This window comes from Convolutriloba macropyga, chromosome 9, assembly GCF_964194025.1.
Source record: "Convolutriloba macropyga chromosome 9, txConMacr16.3, whole genome shotgun sequence".
NCBI classification, from domain to species: Eukaryota; Metazoa; Xenacoelomorpha; order Acoela; family Convolutidae; genus Convolutriloba; species Convolutriloba macropyga.
In genome coordinates this window covers 546,627-572,009 of record NC_134476.1, presented here as the reverse complement: position 1 = coordinate 572,009, position 25,383 = coordinate 546,627, and the positions used below count along the sequence as shown (strand labels likewise).

At 34.1% G+C, this 25,383-nt stretch overlaps 1 protein-coding gene across 1 annotated transcript in view; it reads left to right on the top strand.

The window, feature by feature from the left end:
* LOC142345915 (uncharacterized) overlaps positions 1-25,383 on the top strand; it is a 171,232-nt gene that overhangs the window by 80,988 nt on the left and 64,861 nt on the right. Inside the window, exon 9 of the mRNA XM_075398365.1 lies at positions 11,230-11,437. Coding sequence (XP_075254480.1) covers positions 11,230-11,437 — 208 coding nt within the window. The remainder of the gene's footprint in view (positions 1-11,229; positions 11,438-25,383) is intronic.

Genomic DNA, 25,383 nt, shown 5'->3' with positions numbered 1-25,383 from the left:
GGAAGCTTTCGATTTTTTTCGTTAGGCTTTTGTTTACAGGTAAAAAGGAGGAAGCGATCGTAAGTTATGTTGCGGGGTTGTGTGAAGGAGAGGGAAAGTTCGTGAGCCAATTCGAATACTGTGATTCGCTCGATGTCCGAGTGGGGGAATCGTTGTTGGTAAATTCGTTGGGCTTCGGCTCCTAGGCTTAAGTATATTAAGGTTCGTACTTTCAGGTCCGCTTCGTCCCACGGTATTCCATCAACTGTGGGGCCTTTGAATGCGATCTGTTTGCACTCATTGTCCCAGTCCACCTTTCGTTTATTGTTTCGTAGGTCTCTTTCTCTGTGTTGTGCCTGTGTTTCGTTTTTGGTCGGGGGTTCGTATGTCGGTTCTGTTGGGTAAGTCAAGTCTTTCATGTCTGGTTTGTGTTTTAGTAGTGAGTCGACGTTTATAGAGTTTTTGGCCATTATTGCCAACTTTAGTGTGGCTGCCCATATGGGCCACTCCACTGGGGGTTCCATTCCGCTTTCCCAGAAGAATGGGATGTCCACTGGGGACCGTGCTTTTGATACAGCAGCTGCTGACAGCGCCATGTTGATTGCACAAAAGCTCTTTGTGCAGATTTTTGGATTGCTAGGCTTAAGGCTGTAATAGGCTAGCGCGATAAGAATTAATTCTCTTCTTCACTTTGCTTTCGATCTATCTTGACACCAAGTGCGCTTCTCACTTGCGCTCCGTTTGGAGCGTACGAATGATGGCTGGTACGACCAGCAAATGAACTAACAAAGCGTGCAATATATTTACAACTACGAACAGTAAGATATAGTAACATAAGGAGTCTTTATACGAGTTTATATTAATACTTGTAGATCTTGGTTACGGTGTGAGTAGGTGGCTCACCACAAAAGTTATATTAACGTAGCTGAGATTACAGAAATACTATTATCATCAATTGTAACAACGGCAACAACAACATCAGTTGCATTAACAGGTATAGGATTACCTTATTCTATACCAACAGCTTTTGCTACAGCAACTGTTTGCAGTTCAGTATCAAAAACAATTATAACTAAAGTAGGAAATAAAATTATTAAATATTCACAAATGTATATTTTAAGTAAACAGTTTAGCGACAAGTTTAATAAACTCAATATTAAATCAATGAACGATAATAAAATAGATAATGATGAATATAATGAATTAGTCAAGGTATATGAAGAATATAAGAAGAATCGGCGAAGCCGTAATTTCGTTGATAATAAAAATAAGTTAAGTGTTTTTTTAGATTAAAGCTATTAGTGCTTAGTAATAACAATGTTTTTAGTAATAATAATATTAGTATTAATCTTTATCCGCGAAGCGGTTACACCGATCAGGGAAACTGCTTCGCAGATAGGGCTTCGCCCATGTTTCACTATCGGTAAGATTAAAGCTATAATTGAAACAATAGTCTTAGTCTTAACCTTAGCCTTAGCCATAACTAAACTATCTTTTCTTTGTACCTATGTATAAAGCTCTTCCTCTTTTTGTACTACCTTTATACCTTCACCAGTAGTTGCAAATTTAATTAAATCAGGTGTGGCTGAAAAAGCAGCTCTAGGGTTTCTAGATGCAGCTGCACTTCCTAGTTTACTTGCTATTTCTAATGCGCTTACTGGATTATTAGCAACTTTCTTTCCGAAGCTAACTGTAGCTTTACCAACACTTTTAAAGAAATCTTTCAATCCCTCAGCTTCTATTGTTGCATCAGATACAGCCATTGATTTATTCTTTCTACATTTAGTGCAGGATCTTCTTAACATTTGAGTACCTTTTGAAGTAATAGCTCCACTTATTAGTACCACTATAATGTCTGCCACCAACACAATAAGAATTTGTTTTGAACTTATTTAAAAGACTCATTTCTATAAATAAAAATTAATGGAAGTTAAAAAGTATAACCCTTTTGTTGTTATTAAATCTACGCCTAAGGCTAAACCATTACCTAAGGCTAAGATTAAGCCAACGGGTTCCACCCGAGAGCGAAGCTCGAAGCCTAAAACTGAACTTGAAGCTAAGGGATTGACTCTAGATAATAGAAAGAAACTGGATACTATTTATGCTAGAGGTTTTGCGAAGACTAGTGGGAAATAGTTTGATTATCATTGATTTAGTCCATGATTTAGTCATTGATTTGGTCATTGGTTTAGTCATTGATTACGTCATTAACTAAAATTATAATAATGATACATTATCAATCATCTTATAACCATCACTATTAACACTAATAACCTTTCTAGTAAATACTAATGCGTGACATATGACATCTGAAACTGGAGCACTAAATTTAAAATTAAGTTGTATTGGTTGTGGACCTAAAACATCACTTTGATATCTAGTATCGAATACATATATTCTATAACTACTTTTGAATGTTCTATGATTTATATATGGTTTTATTTTATGTGGTAGCCCATTATAATCTTTATTAAAGCTAACAATCTCTTTAAAAGCCTCATTAAAATTATTGGTACCATAATTAATATTTATTCTATCCACGGGATAAAACTCACTGCCAATCTTACAATAACATTCAGTAACATTCATTATATCAAATATACTTGCATCATGAGTTTGTTCAATAACATTATTATTTGCAAAACCAACTATTATATATTGTGGTCTTTCCATACCACTTTCCATACCTAGATCAAAAAATAAGTTAGTAGCATTTGTATATTCTTATAAAATGTCTTTCTTTCACAATAGCTAAAGTCTACATTTTTCTTTTTACTTAAACCCTTTTGCACAATAATTCTATTGTCATTACTATGATCAATACTTGGCACACACCATGATATATCTCTGATAACTATTTTAGCATCATTAGCAACTGCATCATAACCAGCATTAACTCTAAATAGAGCTCTATCATTATTATTTCTTTTTAATATTAGTTTAAATCCTAAACCATATATAATCGTTTCTAAATCATTTATGAAACCAAAGAGATCACTCATCTTAATAATCATATACATATGTCCTCGCTGTGCAGCAAAATGGTCACCTTTAAGTTGACTATCTCTATTGCCTTGATTTCTAACAAAACCACTCTCAAATTCATCAACAAAACTAGTTAATAACTTATACATCAATCGATTACGATGGCAATGATCTATATATTCAATAGTCCTACCACCACTAGTTTCAAGCTTAACTAAATTAAATAATGCAATCATACCATAATTAACTAATCTGATCTAAGCATTATTAGCAAATATACCACATTAGCATCATCTAAAACAACAAACTCTATCTCTAGATACGAATCACGCAAATTTAAATGATTCTCTTCTCTATTGAGAATGATATTAATATTAGTATTAACCGTATTCATTGTTGCTTGATTATTAGGTTTATATTTTGTAATCTTACTTTTGTGTATATCATTATTATAACCATAAGTTGTATCCAAATTAAAATCCATTTTTTTAATCCAAAAATTTAACTATAACTATAACTATCAGGGAATCTGCTTGGTGAAACAAAGGGCGGAGCCCCTTCGCAGATGTTTCACCATAAATATAATCTAATATAAGAATTTAAAAAATGACAGACAACTCAATTCTATACGAACTACAAAAGATACAAGAAATTCTAACTAAAACTAAAAAAGAGCATACACTTAACTTTAGAATGATAAAGCCAACAGAAAAGTTTAACTTCAATGAACCTATATTAATACAACAAAATTAGGTTTAATTAGATTATCAGTTTATAATTCGGTGTTTAATGTGAATAGAGGGAATAATCAATTCTTATATTGTGATAACAAAGCAATTACACCAGCTACATATGAATTAACTGAAGTGGCAGAATTAGTAAAAGGAGAAACTAATGGTAATGTTATAATAGAACCCGATAAGAATACAACGAAACGTTTACTGGAAATGAAACAAGGTGCAATTAACTTTGATGTAGAAAACTCAATAGCCTCATTACTAGGATTTCGAAAAGCAGTTTATAAACAAGGTAAATATTCATCTCAAAAGATTGTTGATATTATGGGTTTTAGTACTATTAACATCCATTGTAATGTGATATCTGGCGTTAAAGATAATGGTAATAACATAGTCATAATATTTATTTTTACTTTAACAGAACCACCAGTCTATCTAATAAATATTATACCAACTAATATCTTGTATAAAAATGTAACTAAAGATAGAATAGAATATATAGAGTTTCATATTAAAGATGAGCTTGCATGACCTATAGACTTTAATGGTGATGTATTAAGTTTTACTTTACATCTGGTGTAGATATATACTTAAACTCAGATTAAACTACAAAACTCTCCGATCCCAATTAGTTCTTTGTTTACCATTAGTATAATTTTTTTAGTTATATCAATGACAATATAATTATAAGCTCTTTCCATACCTTATTACATATATTAGGAAAATCGTTATAACTAAATTCAAAATTATTAAAGAAATCTTGATATATAGATATGAGGACTTTACCTCTTTGTGTAAATAAAATAAATAGATTACAATTCTCTCAAACACTCTGTCCATCTATTGTGAATAGGTTTTGATTAAGATATATCGTATTGCAATTATTATGTCTACCTCTACAAAAGTATTCATTAATAACTGGTTCTTTGGCTCTATCATCATCGAATATCCTTAGTTTCTTTAAGTCTTTGGGTAGTTGATTGGGAGAGGGTAAATCTTTTATATCTTTAACGAACTCAACATTTGCTTTATCGTCAACATTGTTGCGACTTCGTCGATTATAACTCTCTACACCTTCATATTGATCACCAGTAGGACCAATAATGTATAGCTTATCAAAGTATATTCTAACCAGAATTAGTTTTATAAATAAGAATGTCTTGCCGCATTCAGTAGGACCAGATATTATACATCTAAAGTTCTCTGGGAATGTAGCTTCTGTAATTATATTATCATCATTTAGCCATGATTGTAGATCTTCATTTATGTTTACAGAGATATTGTTACTAAGACATTCTTTGTTGTTAGGTCTACCCCTTTGATGTTTTTCATCAAATAGATATATAAGATTATCATTAACATTATCATTATCATTAACATTATCATTATTATTAATATTATCATTATCATTAACATTATCATTATCATTATCATTAACGTTATCATTATCATTAACATTATCATTTTTATTAAAGCCACTTCGTAGATCATTATCTTTTTCATTAACATTATCTTTAACACTATCATTATCTTTATCATTATCATTATCATTAACATTATCATTAACATTATCGTTAACATTATCATTAACAACCAAAACAAAGACCAAAACAAAACCAAAACCAACAGCAAGCTAAACTTATAATCATTGTATGTAAAGATGATAGAGATTGGATAGATCCTGAGACTGGTGAGTTTTATATTGGGTTTAATACATGTAATACAAATATGATCAGATCAAAAAAAGTCTAAATTCAGAGATAGTGTAATAGTACTTGATGATATGGGTGATAAGTTAAATAAGGATATAGCTTATTATTTCACAGAAGGGAGACAATATATTATTCAAATGATTGTAATGTGTAATAAACCAGCTCAAATAATTAATACAGCAAGAATTAGTTGTGATACTATTTACATACCAACTTATAATGGAGCCGATCTATTTAAAAATTTTAATGAAATACCTAAATGTGAAAATAACTTCAATAAAATAATTGGTGAGTTGAATAGTAACTATTATAATTGTACAGACGGAATGTCAGATGAACTTCGTTATGGTATAATTAAATATAATAGGAAAGAGACTACTTTTATTATTATTGATAAGAATAGAACTATGATATATGACTCGAGAGTTGGTTTCCTTGAATTAAAAGCTCTTCGTTTAAAAGATAAATTAGAAAGTGAAGATAAAAAGAAAACTTATAGCATATATGAAACCACTCATGATAATTGCTACAGATAGAAATACTATTAATCATGATAATTATCAGTTCTATTTCAATAAACTTCTTACATAAAAAGGCATTAAAATACAGAATGATGTTTTAACACAAGAAAAAATTAAAGCAAATGGTTTTAGGTTTATAACAAAAATTTTAGGAATTATAAGTCCGGATTTTATGATATATAATTATATTTATCCTGATATGACAGTACAAAATGCTGGGCTTGTAGCGATGGGTGCAACTAGTCTGTTAAGTAGAACAAGTACATTAGTTAATTATGGTTATGGAGAAGATCTGCAAAGCATGTTGGAGAACCAAGAGCAGAGCCCCTTACACCATGATCAGGGAAGCTGCTTCGCAGATGATCTACAAAGTAGCTTTGCTAATACAATAGAAAAACTACAAGAAGATTATATAGATGAAGAGATGGGAACTTTAATTAGAAAGGGACAAAAATATTTAAACAGACTATATAGAAATAATGAAGAATTTAGAGAAGAAATTATTAATTTTGTTAGAGATAAAAAAGAATTAGACATTAAACAGATTTTAGATAAAAGATATAAAACTAAAACGCTCAATACGACGGGGAGGGAATATTTAGCTAGGTGTATCCTATCTAAAGATAATAATAAAGATTTAATTGAGATATTGGCTAAATATGATGGGTCTAATTGAAATTTCGTCAATTATAATTGATTATAAAATGTTTAGAGTGTAAACATAATTGTGGACTTCCTTTTAATTTAGCTTTTCATAATTCAATATATCATTAGGATAAAATTAGTGAATGTGCTTGTGGTGATAAAACATTAAGTGGTATTTGTATCAAGGAACTTGCTTCGCCGATGGAAACTGATTGGTCTTTTAAAGATGAATCTGGATATAACTCTAGCTCTAGTATTAACTCTAACTCTAACTCTAACTCTAACTCTAACTCTTACTCTAGCATTAGCTCTAACTCTAACTCTAAATCTAACTATAACTCTAACTCTAACTCTATCTCTAACTTTAACACCAAAGTCTTAACTAGAAGTTGTAATAAATGTAATTCTGTAAAACCACTAACTGATTTTGATGAGAGTAAGTATACTTGTAGAAACTGCACTTCAGCTAAAGTTAATTGTCTATTTTGTCCTTCTGTTGTGAGATATGATGAAATAAGAGCTCATGTAAAGAAACAACATCCAGATTTAGAATTAACTAGAGGATTTAGTAGAAACTTAAACCCTCGAAGAGCTATTACCCAAACTGGGGAAAGTTGTTCGTGTAAATATCAAAATTTTGTATCATTTCATATTAATAATTGAATAAATAAAGAAAATGTAAAAGAGAATATAGATTTATTGAAGAGTATAGATAAATTAAAATATAAAATATAGAAGATTAAAAAATATAAAAATTATTAAAAATTTAGTTAATTTTAAAAATTATTAAAATTTAAAAAAAGAGGGATTTCACTCTTTAAGCGCCATAAATAGCGATTTCGTACTGGGGCATCACTCCGATAGTGGCGATTTCGCTCTTAAAGAGTGATTCGCTCTTAAAGGAGGGATTTCACTCTTATTTTGAAGTTTTATAAATTTTTGGTTTTTGGAAAAAAAATAATTTAGCGTAGATCTTTAGCGTAGATCTAACATTACTAGCGTTGAATTTAGCGTTAATTACATAAATTCAACGCATTCAACGCTAATCTTACATAATTTTGCGTTGAATTTTGGCGTAGAACTTACAGATTTATGTTGAATTTTAGCGTTGATCTTACATAAATTCAACGTTTTCAACGCTAATCCTACATAATTTTGCGTTGAATTTTGGCGTAGATCTTACATATTTAGCGTTGAATTTTAGCGTAGATCTTTCATATTAAGCGTTGAATTAAGCGTTGATCTTACATAAATCCAACGCATTCAACGCTAATCTTTCCATTCTATTTCGGACCACTTTAGGATTACAAAAGTTTTTCAAGTTTTTCATTTCAAAAAGTCAATTTTTTCACTGTTTCGACCCCTATACTGCGAACGTGAGAAACCTGAGGTCAGAAAAAAAAATCATTTTTAGTGCTATTTTATAGTGCAAAATCCAATTCAGACCATGTTATGATTTCAAATTTTTCAAATTTTTTAAACGAAAAATTATTTTTTTTACTGTTTCGACCCCTATACTGCACAAGTGAGAAAATGAAGTCAGCAAAAAATAACCTTTGAGTGCTCTCTTAAGATGCAAAAACCATTTCACACCATTTTAGGAATTCAAATTTTTTTCAAAACTTTTTAAAAAATTTAAATTTTTCCCAGTACGCCTCACACGGTAAATGCGTTGAATATGCTAAGTTAAATACTACGCAAAAACAACGCAAAGTATGTAAGATCTACGCTAAATTCAACGCAAAATATGTAAGATCTACGCTTTATAAGAATTGCGGCTCTTAAGGAAACCAAGGTAGAAGAGGCGACAAGCAGACAGGAGGTCAGCAGTTCGAGTCTCATACGCAACTGAAGGTTAATAGCTCAAGTGGACGCTTTGATTTTTTGTAAGATCAACGCTAAATTCAATGCAAAACTATGTAGGATCTACGCTAAATTCAACGCTAATTATGTAAGATCTACGCTAAATTCAACGATAAATATGTAAGATCGACGCTAAATTCAACGCTAAATATGTAAGATCAGCGGCAACTAGCGTTGACAAGTCGGAAAAGTCACCGCTATTTGCTTACATAATTTTGCGTTGAATGCGTTGAAGTTTTGTCTTCAAATTCAACGCATTCAACGCAAAATTATGTAGGAAAATTGCGGTGAATTTTCCTACTTGTCAACGCTAGTTGCCGCTGATCTTACATAATTTTGGCCAAAATCCTCGGCCCGGGAAAGAAACAGAGCCAATAACAGCAGCCAATCAACTGCAGCTCTATTTACAGTAAACAAGTAATAAATCAGCCAGGTGACAGAATTTGAATGTAAAAAATTGAGCGTATTATATAGACAGTTTCGAAACCGCTGAACAAGCTGGGCGCTGACAAGTTTTCCCTGACGGAGGTGGGAGTGCAGATGTGGTGCAGAATCTACCAACACGACTGCAGCATAGAAACAGCTGTTCAATCTGTGAAATCCAACAGATGCTTATTGCCCGGTTTGAGAAATTTTCCGAAAATTATGCAAGAAATGCGCTGAGATGAGCTTATTGTTTAAAAAAGTTCAGCGCAAAAACCTTACATAATAATGCGCTGAAATGTGCTGAAATGCGCTGAAGCTTTGTAAGAATTGCGATGAAATTTCAGCGCAATTCTTAAAAAGTTTCAGCGCATTTCAGCACATTTCAGCGCATTATTATGTAAGGTTTTTGCGCTGAACTTTTTAAAAAAAATGAGTGCATTTCAGCGCATTTCTTACAAAGTTCCAACGGATTTCAGCACATTCCAGCGCATTATTATGTAAGGTTTTTGCGTTGAAAATTTTGAAAAATTAGCGCATTTCAGCGCATTTCTTGCAAAGTTCCATCGCCATGGAATCCAAAATACACGCAACAACAAAGCAAACAAAACGAATCAAAGAAACGCAACTCATCAAATAAATGAGGAAGAAAGTGACGTGAATTACATAACAGAAACTCGTTGACTCAATACGTACAAAGAGACGATCACGATACAAAAGATTTTTCGGAAACTTCTTCAAACAAGAGTTACGAAGCAACAAAGATGAAGTGACTTTGAGCTTGAATCTATAAGCTTGGACATGAACGAGCAGCGTTTAATATCAGGCGAGCAGATAGGATTTGGAGCTAGAGGTACAGATGAAAGAACTAGAAATGCAACGACAACTTTGAAAGAGGACCAGTATATACAGTGAAAAATGAAGTCAACAACATAGAGGAATTGCAATCTCCATTCGCTATCAGTCAGCGCTTCCGGCAACTCGCTTATTTATGTCCAAATGGCCCCTTTTTCACACTTAACTGCAAGGAAGCCAGTGAAAAACATGAGCCAAATGTACCCGGGTCAAGAAGAAATCGGAAAAATATGTAAGATAAGAGGTGAAGCTAAGTTTTTCACAGCAAATTTCGAACATACTTTTGCGGTGAAATGCGGTGAAATTATGTAATTTCACCGCTATAGTAAGCGGTGAACTTACAAAAAGTCTCCACTTTTCACCGCCCTTATACGGGTTTGAACTCTCACCGCCTGCATGTCTTCCGCTACCTCTTCCACTAAGCCACCTGTCACTAACTTCCAGCAAATTTGTTTTGAATATAAATCAAGTTCACTCTACTTTCTGTAAAAAATTCGCGGCTAGATTTGCTATTTTAAGCGGTGAAATTATATATTTTAGCGGTGAATTGTGGTGAAATTTTGAAAGATCACCACTTACTCTAGCGAAGAACTTACATAATTTCACCGCATTAACCGCATTTCACCGCAAAATTAAGTACCAAACTTGAGGAGGAAAAAAACTACTTTTCATCGCTGATATTCCACATTTTTCTAATTTTACATATTTTTCATAAAGCCGGTGAATTAATGTGCTCCATAAAGAGTGCACCTGACCTAGCAGCCAAAGAAAAAAACAAAGACCCTAAATAGCTAAGACCAATGCGCGAGGGGGTCACAAACAAGGGCGGGGGTGATCGCGCTGAAGGAAAAAACAGTCAAAGTAAAGTTAAGCAGTTCTCACAAAATTTTAACACTTTTCTATCAGCGATGAATTTATGTAATTTGACCACTCAGATAAGCAAAGAATTTATGTAATTTAACCACATTCACTGCTGTTTTCACACAATTTTAACACTTTTCGTCTAAGCGGTGAGTTTATATAAGTTCACCACTAAGTTAAGAGGTGAATTTATGTAATTCCACCGCATTCACTGCTGTTCTCACAAAATTTTTACATTTTTTGTCTAAACGGTGAAGTTATGTAAGTTCACCACTAAGTTAAGCAGTGAATTTATGTTTTTCCACCAAATTCACCGCTTATCTTGCATGATTTGGACACTTTTTTTTAAAGCGGTGAATTTGTTTTATTTAACCGCTACCAGGCGATTAAGGTTTTTTCAACGCATTCACCGGTTGATTTTTGTAATTTCACCGCATTCACCGCATATATTACAAAATTTTCCACATTCACGGCTTATATTACAAAATTTTCCGCATTCACCGCTTATCTTGCATAATTTTGAATGGCGTTGACACCTCGAACCGGGTACGCTTAAAATAGAGAAATCATTTTGCCGCCGAAATACATTTTTTAACACAAGTTAGTTTGATTACAAAAATTTCTTTAATTTTGAGTGATCGTTTTTAGCATCATCGTGAGGAAAGACGTGCCGATTAGCAGAGGAATGTGTGTTCACTTGGAAGTCCATGTCTACAGCAGGGGTTCTAACCCAGTTGAAAGCCGCGCTGATCAACCCTTACTGATGATAGACCCAATAGCACCATCACCCGATACTGGAGTGTCATTGGAAAAGAGAATGTGGGATGAAAAAGAGGACGACGGCGTGACAGTAAAAGTGAGTTGTTGCAATTTTCAAGAGGGAGATGTCGAGCAGGCCGAAAGGTTTACTGATAGTGTTCTTTTATGATTGTCCCTTATGCAGGGGAACAGTATGGACACGTCTGGCCAAGGTAATCGCTCAGGATAAGGTCCACGAACCCAGACAGGTATTGTCCAGACCGCAATGGGTCGCGGACAAAAGAGTACGGTGCCACCCGTAAGCTCTGGGGAAAATTTTGGTCGCGCCATCTGTCTGGCTATTAGTGATTTCTAGTCTGTTGAATCTGGCCAAAACCCTTGTCCTCGCGCTATAAATCGAAAACAAACTTCCTAATTTAGTATCCACAATCGAAGCATGATAGAAATTTACTACCAGTAGCCTAAATGCAACTCACTCATTGAAAATAGAATCAATCTCAGCAATTGAAACGCAAGCTTCTGGTCAAAACATAACGTTCAGTCGAGGTAATAACAGTAAATTTGGGTAATTGTGATCACGAATTGACCCTAAAAACTGTGAAAATTGTGGATAAATATACGATAATAAAACACGTTGCACGGCGAACAATTGAATTTTTAAATGGTTTATTGGAAAATCAATATGCTAGACTGTCAAGACACTATCGAAAGTTTTGCCATTAAATTCCTAAAATCCTGCAAAAACAGCTGATGGGAAAGATGAGATCAACTACAACCAAAAAAGATTCTCAATGCCCTGACGATATTATTGGATCAAAGAAGTGTCCAATGTAAGCTCCTGGAAGTTGCTGGTTGTATCGGATTGACACAAGCTACCAATTGGCAGAGATATGTTCCCTAGTTCAAAAACAAAGTAAGGTATTTTCGCTATTGAAGACCTATGTCCAATCAATTTGAAAATAAATAAAATAATTTCTCAACTTTTGAAATGAAACGACTACAAAAGTTAAGAAACCACGTTGTAAAATCCAGATTTAGACGGAGAATTGTACTATCTCACCAAAAAGATAAGCATGCACGTACCCACCTTGAGATGCGCGTGAAATAATAAATATTATTTTTTTGAAGCTCACGTTTAAAACGGAAAAATGTTTGGATGTCCATTTTCTTTCCCCCAATCGCAGTTACGTTAAAGAAAGATCAATAAATTAACCTTGCTTTTTTCCCAAAGGTTCTGAAAAAAACATCTTGCAATGACAAATATCAAGTGCTACACATCGAGGTCTTCATGGACAATATAGGGAACGCGATCAACAAATCCAACCAGGCAGAGGGTCAGCACCAATGATACCCGGTTCATATATGCGATTTGAAGGTTTAAGATTATATGTCAAGTAAGGAGAGTCTCACGCTTAATAGCCTAGACAAATTCAAGCTCTTCTTTTGTTTTCATAACGCCTGAATTCAGTCAGTTTCAATGTTTACTTTAATTTCAAGACATTTGACTGTAAAATGTATGATTAGTTCAAATCATAACTCCAATCATTTTTTGCTTCAGTCGATTTTTTTTCAACATTCATATTTACTGGATCATCACATACCTTTGACGTTTAATTCAAATCAAAAGAGCATCTCTGTTACTAAAAAGAATTGCTCTATAGATATGCAGCAAGCACTAGAAAACAACCATTTTTAAAATAGGGAATCTGAAAATACTGAATAACAAAAAAGTACAAAGCCACGTAAGTCGACGGTCAAATTTGACTCTAACATCTTGTTTGGAAATACACTCTCCATTCAATCCTGAAATATGCTAGACACATGGGACAAACTCTCAACGGGGATCGACTTCCTCCCCAATCTAGATAAGGTCTTCAATGAGAATTTTACGCAGCCATGACATCTAAAGACACGGTTATTGAACGAGATACGCGATTGTGTTGAAACTAGAGACAAACAGAGGTGCAGGCGACTCTCAAAGTATACCCACTCCTACTGGAAGTACATGTACGTTCGATGAGTTGCCTTTGTCTGGGCGACAAAGTAGCTATCCCACATGGAATGAAAGAGGCGATGATAAAATTGCTGCACATGTCTCCCCTTAATCGCAGGGGCATGAATGAACTCTTTTGCTAAGCGTTGTGGCAATAAATCAAACAAAATGTTCTCGCTAACGCTACGGAATGGCCGATTTGTACATTGATAGGTAAGAAATCAAAACCAATAATCTTTAAATTTAAGTTCAATCCCTCAGACAAATACAAAGTACAAAACAATGGAATACAATTAGATTTCACAGGACTGCTACTGGACGACCAAAGTCAAGAACTCGACATGGTATCAGTAGTCGACCTATTTAGTAAATTTTTGACGCAAACCTATATTCGCATACTTCTACCCAATATATCGTATCTTTCTTTGAAGATTAGGTATAAAAGCAGGTCGTACCCAAAAATCTTAGTCTCGACCAATCTCAGAGTCTAATCAGTACAAAGTTCCGAAACTTTTGCAATTAGCATTATATTAACATAATACAAGCACCTGCAAACAATCATTGGGCAATTGTTTTGTTTAGAAAGAAAGACGAAGACGATCAAACTCAGACTTGGTTTTAGTTGACGTCAAAAAGCAATAAAAATAAAAAGAAAATTCAAAACCGATTAGAAACATAATCTACCAACTACGTCTTTGCAAATTAAGAAGCATTGATATATCTCCAATCAATACAAGCTATGATTGACATCTAAATACGCCAATAAAAACATAACATCGGATCCAGATCCCAATACTCCTATTTGGGATAACATAAAAAATGTTATTTAGACGCAAAAAGTGTGAATAGCAGTGGGCTACTACGGCACAGTCGCTGGAATGACATCGACTAAAAAAATGACGAGGAGATCAAGGTCAGGAGATGACGAGGAGATGACGCTAATTTTGAAAAAAAAGGCAATTTTGGACCTACTAAGACGTGTCCTGAGGGTTCCCTTTATAAGGATACTTCTAGAACTGTCTTATGGTTGTCTCAAGAATATGGTGTACTCTTAAGGCTTACCTGACTAACTAAAGTTCTATATCTCTAGTCTGTTACTCTTCTATCTGAGCTTCAGTAGACAGTGCACGGGCCCCAATGCTAAAGTCTAACGTATATCTCAATACAAAACAAGAGCGGAGTAGAGAGAGAGAAATATACTTTATTATTATATCAGGTGGTTAACTGGTACTGACTACATAACTTTCTCTTCTCAGAAGAGGGGTAAAATGGGTAAACATCGAAAGGAAAGAAAGGAAAAGTTATTATTCCCTTTTTATCCAATCAGTGAAGAGTATTTTCAGTCTTTATTTATTTAAATAAGAAAGTCTTTCAAATAGTCTTTTCTGGAAGTCATATTTGACTCCATTTTTCCGGGGTTTCGAGTTTTTTGAAAGTCTCTTGTACAATCTGATAAGTCAATTTCTCTTCATTCTCTCTGAAGGATTTTCTTTTCTTTTTTTAATGTGTTGCTTGAGATCGGTTCGTCTGTAAGTCGGTTACCAGACACAGGTTGCCCAAGGAGCAAGGATTGAACATCAACAACCACAAAAGTATCTATTCCATTACCACGTCCAGTGGGTGAAGATCCTTTCGGGTAGGTCCGGTGTTGATGCTTGGAGGCGATCCTGATGTCCAGTGACTTGACTTACCTGACTTACCTGAATTGGTTTGTTGTTAGGTGTTAGATGTAAAAAAAAGTTTTTCTCTATTGTAACTTTAGTTAGGTTTTAATATTCTGTTATACCTAGTATCCCTTCCGGTTGGAAAGAAAATAGAAATTTATATGTTCTGTGTTAAGTATATTTTGTTATATGGTTTTATGGAATTCGATGGATCAATTGAGGGTAGTTCTTGTTGAGTCAACACAAGCTGTGTGAGGTGATCGAGAAATGTTTAGTGACATGTATATGTGTGGCCATGTTGGGTTAATTCAAATTTGATTACTGAATATGAACATGTATTAGGAATTTTATTTCGTCGCGAAACCAGAAGTAATTCTGATGCAATCAATTCTCACGAATTGTATTGTCATACTTCTACAATTTGTATTGTGTTATGTATTTTGTAAAAGGTTTAGAGATCTCGCTTATTGTTTGCTTATAATGGGTAGACACAAAAAAGTCAATTATCTGATCCTCATTAATGGGTATTTCATCAATTCAGGAAATTAATTAATGTCTCTGTCTGCGCGCTTATATCCAATATTCCAAATAAACCAAAGACTCTGTCAGTATTTGGAGTTCTACAATGTTAGTTGTTACTAGGTAAAGGTAAAGTTGTTAGGTGTTACTATAGCATAAGGAAATAATGTAATGTATCCATATATACATGTGTTTTGTCATCGGTTTATGTATATGTTTGTACATGTGAAAATTTCGAAGTCAAAATATTGTATGTTTTGATCTATGTTGGAAGTTGATTTATTGATACAGTCTGTTTGGAAAAGTATATAACATTTTGTTATGTCATTATGATTTCAAACTGGTATTGTAGTTTGTATGTTGTGCAAACAAATCGGTTCTATAAGAATCTAAGTTCAGTTTTGTTAAAATGTCATGTCAATGACTCAAGGTCTGAAAGTTATTATTACATGTTATACATAAAGTTAATATGTCTGTTATATGACGCATTGTTTGTCGAGTTACACTTTGTTTACATTGCAAGTGAATACTATTTGTTTTAATTTCCGTCAGTTCTGTGTCCTATTTCGAGTTGTTATTTATTTATTTACAAAATTGCATATAACTAACTATGGAAAAATCTTTGCATATGTACATGTACATATTAGAAATTAGGTTAGAGCTTCATAAAGAGTAAAAAATTATTTTTTGTTTTTAGACTTTATTGAACAGATAAAATATCTAATAATTGGCACATTGAAAGTTATGTAAATAGGAGATATAACTAGAGACTGCTAGTTGGGAGTATGGTTATCGGGATACAGATACAAAAGTAAGTGTTTACAAAGTATTTGAATACTAAATATTGGACTGTTACAAATACATTTATCAGAAAAGGGCTAATTTCGGGTATCAGAAAACATAAATAATCATATATGCACTGATTAATTTCATAGTTATGCATCGTTACTTGTCGAGATTTTCAAGAGTTGTTACTTGTTACTATGATAACATTGTTAAATTTTCTCTGTCTGTTTCGGATAGTTTGTCCGTTCCTTATAATGGCGGTATTCCTTTACAAAGTTATCGTCTTTCGATAGGAAATATGCAAGTAAGTTTGTTAAATCTTTTAATGGGATATCTGTAATGGATGCTTTCACTGTACTGCGTAGTTCGTGCTCAAGTTCTGTCTTAGTCCGTTCATTATTGAAATTTATTCTGTTTGTGAAAGCGCGGTTTGTTACGCTCCCTTCGAGGTGATAGACATGGTATTCCTCGCAAGGTTCTAAAGTTTCGAGCGGTACCATGAAAGGCCGCTCCGGTGTATCTTTCGGTTGGAAAATATAATAGTTCTTGATTGGGTCAAAGTTTCTAAGTGTGCCCAATGTATATTCCCATTTTAAACGATATCCGTAATTTAGGAAATAAGATGATGTGAGTTGATTGTTTATGTGTATATAATTTCTTGATGTATTATTGCTTTTGTCACCTAAAAATGTATAATATATAAGGTTGTGGATTAGCTTAGTTTCATGTACTCTGTAGTTATTGTTCTGTACATCTTTTGGTGTAGGATGCAGAAAATTGAAACTAAGTTGAAATATCTGATGATCGTAAATACTGTACGCAGATAGGTCTTGGGATGCTTTTGCTATAAGTAGATCGAAATGACATGTGATTGGAATTTTAAACTCGTAGTCATAATCATATAAAAATCTTTCAGTTAGGCTATAAAACTGTTTGAGTTTCGGGTACATAGTCTGGTGGAGTTTGTCTCTCCCCATGTTTTTTGTACTACGCTTAACTGTATTTGTATTTTCTGGTGGCAGAGGTGGGAAATACTCTGACACACGATCTTTAAGGTTATGAAGAGGTGCCATGAAAAAGTTATATTCGCGTGAATCGAATGGCATGTTTGCCCAATTTCTGTATGATAATAATGGATTGTAATTGCTGTTGTGTGGGCTATTTAATGTTCTAGGATCTTTGTCCTGAAACCAAATTGTTTCCATAACTGTTGTTGGTGGTGTCTGCTCATTTGTTGATTGGTGGAAAAATGATTTACTATTAGTTGATCTCGGTGTTACCGCGTATGGGAATCTTAAATTGTTCGGTCTACTATGAGCTGTAAACAATCGTTGTTGAGCATAAGTTTGTGTTCTCGGGTGTTCTGTAATATAATCAGATGGTGGTGGTGGTGGTCGCACTGGTGGTGGGTAGTTTGGAAGTGGGGGTGATGTATATGATTCCGTCGTTGAACGGTTTTGAGTGTTAACTAATCTGCTATGTTCATAGCTATGTATATTTGTACTTGTTCCTTGTTCATTGGTGTTTTTGTTAGTGTTAAAGGATTGCAAATTCCGTCTGTCTTCATTCTGTTTTAACTTGTCAAATTTATTCTTGATTTTACGTGCAATCTATTGTGGAGTTTGAGTATTCTCTGGAGTGTTGTCCAAATGTACTCTCATTGTTGTAACTGTTTCAGAAATATTTCCCATTTGATCGTCTGTTTGAGTTCCACAGTCCGATGCGTTATCTCTTACTGTGCCAGAACTCGATCTTCCTGATCCGGAACTCAGCTCTCCTTCTTCAACCTCGTAGCTGAAGGGTGAATCGGATTTGTATGGCGATTCGTAGTCCATGCCTGTTGCCATTGTGCTAAAACTTATACATTATTATTATTGGAATAACATATAGCTACAAATGTTATGTTGACTGTGCCCGAAACTGTTTGTAGTTTGATATGTTATAAACTCACTCGTTAGTGGTTACATTGTTATATATTGAAAATGTATTGTCATTTTTACTGTAGGTCTCTTCTGTTTTGTTATGAATACACAATTTTGTTATGAATACACAATTTTTGATGAGTTAATAGTAGTGGGGGGGTATACTGTTAGATGTTCTTTAATTTATGTTTGGTTTTAAATTTCGTATGTATCAGCCGAATGAGTGTCAAAGTATGTGACTTCATTTGTGTGTGGCTGATCATTGTGGAGGATGTCTAAGCTGTGACTGCGATTATGCATTTTGTTAGCCGTTAATTTTAGTTGTTCAAAATCAATTGGTGGAGGGTTTTGTATATCGAGTAGTTTCGATGTAGGTATTAAGTGTCTTTGTTCGTTAGTTGTTAATGAAGGATTTGGGATTTCATATGGTTTTGGTTGATTAATTGGTATTGGTGTTTCATACGGATGGTTGTGGAATAAACTATTATGTTGTTCAACTTTTGGTGCACTAGGGATAGGTGTTGATAAACTGTTTCCGATGCATTGATATGCCGGGGGTGGTGTAATTAGTTGTGGTGGTATTGTTTGTAGTTTATTCTCTTTTATTGTTTCTAATGGTTCTATTTTAAATGGTTCTGGTTTATATTTCCTTTCTGGTAATGGTGATTTCTGTATCTCTTTTGTTGATTCTAAAGTTCGTAATTGTAATCCGTTTTCTGTTCTACGGATTGTAGTGTTGTAATGATTATAATTTGGATCAACGTAAATTTCGGTTGGTAGCTCATTGTTGTTATGATTTGACGTTGTTACTTCTGCTGAATGTCTACGAAAGTTAGGTCTATTTTTTCTCGTTTTGTTATTTAAATTTCCATAATGCGAATTGTTATTGTCACTGTCGTCATGTAGATTTTTTCTTTTTTATTTCTTCTTGTATTTGTGCTACTAGTTGTGTAAGTGTTTGTGAAAATATTCCAAATATTCCGGTTAGTAGTATTTTTGTTATACTTGCTTGTTTTCCGATTGCTTTATGAATAGCAAAAGCGTTATAGAATTTAATAATAAGATTAAAAGGGTAGAAGATTAAAAGGGTAAGAAATAAAAGGGTAGAGGAGGTTCTACTACGGTTGTTTCTCTTTCATCTTTTGTGATAGAGTTGGTTCTTCTATTCCGATTTTCTTGTTGTCGATTGTATTGTCTATTTTTATTTTGGGTATTTTCGTTCGCAATATTATCTATATTCCTGTTAGTGAATAATTGTTCATTTTCTGTTCTGAGGCTTGTTTGTCTATTTATGTTATCCGGAGTTTTATCAAGTCTGTTGAATACCATTTCTAGTGCTTCTTCTTGTCTTTTTTCCATTCTTCTATTTATTTGTTGATATTTCATTTCCAGATCATCTATTAGTTTATTTGTGTGATTTGTTACTGTAGCTGTTATTTCATTTTTTAGTTCTATGTAATTATTTGTTTGTTGTCCCCTATGTCGTTCGTGATACTCTTGGTTATCATTTAGAGAACTAATATAGATATTGTTTCTATTATCTCTCATTGGGTATTTCCGTGGAGCATTTTGGTTCACTGATGGTGGTAATTGATTTTCAAATCATATCTCTCTTTCTTCGGAATCTGAGATATCTATGTCTTCGTCCATATTTTGTTGATTTCCAAATAAATTCGATGTTAGTTGCTTATCAGGTTTTAGTGTTGATTTTTGATTTAGTTGCAAGCTATTATTTGTTTGAATGTCTTTAGGTGTTGATGTCGATGTTAGGCTTCTTGATAAGTTAAATGAAGAAGCTGGCTTTGATCCGTGATTTTTACATGACTTTGTAATCCTTCGATGAAATTTATGCTATCGGAGCATATTTTTAATGTGCTTTCAAAATGTTCTGAATAGTGTTCGCTATTCCAAATGTTTTGGAGTTCGTCACATAAATGACTAATTTCCTCCGGAACTGTTTCTCCGAATTGAACTCGTTTTTCATTAATGTGTTCAAAGTTATCCAAACAAAATAGGAATGTAAATTCAGATACTTTTTTTACTATATCTAATGTTGTTGATTTCAAATCTGGTTTTAATTCAATTATTTTTGTTAGCCAATTGTTATAATTTTTTATGTCTAATCTTAATTTATCGTTCACTGACTGTATTTGTTGACGATGTTCGTTTAGGTATCCGGCTGTATTCCTTAGTGTTTCGTACGTTGTGGATGTTACTGCTGTCAATTTTGTTTTATCTTGTAATTCTTCGTGACTTTTCAAGAATATTTTAAGCATATCCGATAGTGATGTTTCATTTTGGAAATTAAAAAATATCTTTTTATTCCCTTTTTCATCTGTTAGTGTGAATGTGTAATATTTGTTATATTGATCTCTATCCAGTAGTATTAATGGTAGATAATGTACTAGATGGTTTCGATGTATGTTAATTTGTTGTATATGTTTTGTTTCTTTAAAGAATTTGTTTTTCAAGTTTAGTCTTATTCTGTATATAATTTCACGATTTTCTTGTGGGCAATCGTTAGCAATTGTAAATGGTAATAAGAAATTGCTAGTACTTGTTTGTTCATTGTAGTTGTAAGCCATTTTAATATTCTTTTTTCTTTATATGCGTTATGTTTACCAACAATACTTTTGTTATTTATTCGATATTTTTTGTTTGTTTACCCAATTTAGTTCAGCACTGGTCGCACCAGATAAGACGTGTCCTGAGGGTTCCCTTTATAAGGATACTTCTAGAGCTGTCTTATGGTTGTCTCAAGAATATGGTGTACTCTTAAGGCTTACCTGACTAACTAAAGTTCTATATCTCTAGTCTGTTACTCTTCTATCTGAGCTTCAGTAGACAGTGCACGGGCCCCAATGCTAAAGTCTAACGTATATCTCAATACAAAACAAGAGCGGAGTAGAGAGAGAGAAATATACTTCATTATTATATCAGGTGGTTAACTGGTACTGACTAAATAACTTTCTCTTCTCAGAAGAGGGGTAAAATGGGTAAACATCGAAAGGAAAGAAAGGAAAAGATATTATTCCCTTTTTTTCCAATCAGTGAAGAGTATTTTCAGTTTTTATTTATTTAAATAATAAAGTCTTTCAAATAGTCTTTTCTGGAAGTCATTTATGACTCCACTACAAGCCCCAAACAACTTTCAACAGATACATTCAATCGTGGAATTGGTACATCACGAAGAAAACCTCATTCCCAACTAGCAAAATTTTGTCACCCTTTAAATATTCCCTATACACAGGAGGCTTCAGATGCGATGCTTCAAGAGAAGGTATAGGTGGTATTCTTGAATAGCAGACAAAAGTTGGTTGGAAAACTTTTTCTGACGCATCTCGCTTTATCAGTGCCTGCGAAAACAGATATAGTGCGCATGACCCTGAATCGTTTGAAATTGTATAGGCAACAAAATACATTAAACAAACCTCTGGGTAATTATTTCACAGTGGTTTTTGATCATCGACCCCTACTTTCGATATCCGAGCCAAACAGAGCAAATATAGGATATCAAAGTCGTTTCAGTCGATAGATCGGCAAGCTCGTCCCATTAATTTTTACATTTCAACAGATACCATGTTAATATGGGAGTTGGAGACTATATGTCACGTAACAACCCATCCTGAAAAGCACAAAACATTTAACTGAACGAATATCAGATTTTGGTTGCTAAAATCAATATGATTAAAAACTCAGTCACAAACAAAATGGGCAAACTAAACCACCACACGAAATTATCGGAAAACTGTCAAACCTGCTATTTAATATGAGCCAAAACCAACGCGAAGAATAAGTGACAATTCTTTATAGGGAAAGTCACACGCTTTATTGCCTAGACAAGTTGGACCGGAATTCAAACTCGCTTTTTGTGTTTCGTAACGCCACAAATCAGTCAATCTCACTCTTTGCGTTAAGTTCAAATCAATTTACAACAAAAATTGAGAGTACTTCAGATCATTACTCCAATAATTTCCTTACTTCACATGAATTTGTTCAAAATTATACTTATCAATATTTAAATTTACAGGATCATCACTTTGCTTAAGGTACTTCACACAAAACCTCTACATAATTGATTTCGCAGTGATTACTGAATATCGAAAACAAATTTTGATATCTAAACCGCACAGAGATAATAAAACATATTAAAGTGGTTTAATTCGTTGGATCTACAGGCTCGTTCCATCAAATTTTGTTGTTCAACATACCATGTTGACAAATGTGAGTTGCAGACTATAAGTCACGTAACAACCCATCTTGGAAAGTACAAAAAATTTCAGTTAATGAATACGAGTTTGTGGTTGCTAAAATCAAAATGATTAAAAACTCAGTCACAAACAGAATTGACAAAATAAACCACCATGTTATACTCATACACAATGAGTATAGTCAATTGAATTGCAAATGCTCTCGTACAAGTTGAGATAGGCACTTGCGCCGCGAATGGCAAGTTTAGTCGTTACGTTCAAATGGTTACTTTCTAGAATGGGCAATCGCGGTGCGATTGACTCTAGTCGAAACTGCTGAGCTCAAATGAGAAGCGTTTGCAAGAATTAAATTAAACTGAGCGTTAGCGCTGCAAATTGGAGAATGAAGAATAAGAATGATACAATTTAAGAAAGAATGTTTGTTCAAAGTTTAATCACGCATAACGGAAGCAACTCTTGGATTTGTTCAAATCGTGAACGAATGTATTTCCTTTACAGACAGAGTGAACAGACAAAAACTGCTAAAATGGGAGGAAGTGTACATTAACTGAACTGAAATTGCATTTGCCCTTCAAACGGAATTTACAACAACTAAATAAATTAAAATACGGATATGGATACGTGAAGGGTATCCATTGCCGTATGACATTTCCCCCTCTTGGAGAGAAAATAAATTACTAATTAAAATCAGAAAATTGATAGATATTCACCGGTTACTAAGTAATAAAATATTAAATAATAGATGAAATAAAAGTTTATGAAAATTTTGCTTTATTCAAGTTTATTCACTATCGCTGTTTTCTGCATTTTCTGCCTGGAGAACTGTCATCTCCCGTGGTAGATTTTGGGGATCCTCAACCCATTCATTAGAATCTCTCGCAACTCCAATGTCCTGATTATCGGAGTAACCCTCTGTGTTTCGAACTTTTTCAATAATTATTTGTGACTTCTGGGTCTTCTTCTTCAAGGTTCGCTTGCTTTTCCGAATTGAAAAAGTATCAGAATCTGATGTGTCGCTAATTGTGAGTTGGCGCTTTGAAGTTTTTCGCAAAATGGGTGTAGGCTTTTGTTGCACTGATGAGGTTATTTGCGCCCCAGATGGTCCTGCCGTATTTGATTTGATGTAGTCAATTGCGGTGCGATTGAACTAAATCTAAGCATTTGTGTTAAATCGGGTCGATTCAGGAATGCCTCGTCGTGTTTCGGATTTCTCTTGGGAATTCTCATTTTTAACGATCTTACAATATTACTGGCTGTAGAGATGCATGACCGTCCTGATGAAACAACACTCACATCATCTGTTTGTCTCCTATTACGTTTAATCTTTTTGTCACCAGTGTTTTTTCGATTAAGATCTCGCTTGTGTTTCTGGATTTTTTGTTCCAGGGTTTTTTCGTTGATCTTTTTCGGACGTCGCTCTATATATTGTGTGAGTTCCGTTTCTCTTTCAGCCCGTGTCCCAAATTTAGCGATATCCGAGTTCCTAACCCGTACTTCTTGTTTGTGTGGTTCTTTTATCACACTCGTCGTGGGGCTTACTTTGCACACAGTGCTTCCTGGTGCTAGAACCTCATATAGGCCATCCAGTTTCTTCTTTTGACGTTGGTTATCGTTTAGCTTGCGAGCCAATTTCACCTGCACGCTACGTTCCGAGCAAGGGATTGGGCGGCAAACGGCGTCTGAAATAATGAAACATTCTTCTCCGTCGTTTCGTTTCTCTTGCTCAGTTCTCGCAAGGGTACTTGCGGCGCAAATGACACGCTCAATCTCCGTGTCAGAACATAGAGCCGTATCCGCCCACTGTTCTTCTGTCAGGTAGGAGCGGCCCGGAATTGTATCCTCGTCTAAATAATAATTAATTATTGCATTGTAATTGAGATTTTTACTATCGGATTTAGTTGTGATATTTGATATAGGTGTGTTACATTTTCTACCGAAGTGTGCTTCAAATGGTGTGATATTTATTGTTTTTTGTTTTGATATTCTTAATCGTTGTATTATTGCTTTTAGTGAAGTTTCTAAATTAAATTTTTTATTTAATTGTGATTTCATGCAAGATAATTGTCGTTTACTTGTTTGAATAATACGTTCTACTAATCCGATTGCTCTATGATCATTCGCTGGTGCATATATAGGTGTAATATTATTTTCAGTACAAAATATCTCAAACTTTTTTCCTGTGAAACCTCTAGCTTGATCTAATCTAATAGTTCTAGGTACTCCGTGTTGATATATATATATTTATTTAAGAATTTGATTACATTTGGGCCTGATGCATTATTTACTATTTCTGCTGTGGGGTATTTAGAATATCTATCTATACTTGTAATAAAATATTGCTCTATGCCTTTCTCATTTAAAATTGGTCCACCAAAGTCTAATTGTATTTCGTCGTTTCGTTCACTACATTTAGGTAGAGGTGTCCACTTGCGGGGCGGAATCACTGATTTGAGGTTCTTACCAATTTCTGTGCAAGCTTTGCACTCACTGGTTTTAGCCAGTATATCTCTGTGGATGTATGGCCACCAGATATTTTGGGCTAGGGAGAGCATGGCGAAACTCCCTGGGTGTGTGGAGTGGATATCTTCCAACACCGCGTCCTTGATTGATTTCGGTATGGCAATTCTTCCATCGAGGCAGACACACCCATGTTTGACGATTAAACCTCTCCAATATGAGAAGAGAAAAGGGCTTATCTCTTGTAATCGATCCGCGTCGTTTCTGATCACACAGTCCCTTACTTCTCTTAGTATCGCATCCTTTCCTGTCAGTATGGCCAAGAACTTCTTACTGAACACTTTATTGAGTGTTTCAGTAAACATTATGTCATCGGTCTCCTCTATCCTACTGCCAGTTGGGGTTTCTGTGTGTGATGTTGTATTGGATCCGGGTGTTGGAGGAGTCGTGTCTGAGAAGGTTACTCTCGCCTTTGTAGGGGTTGATTTAGA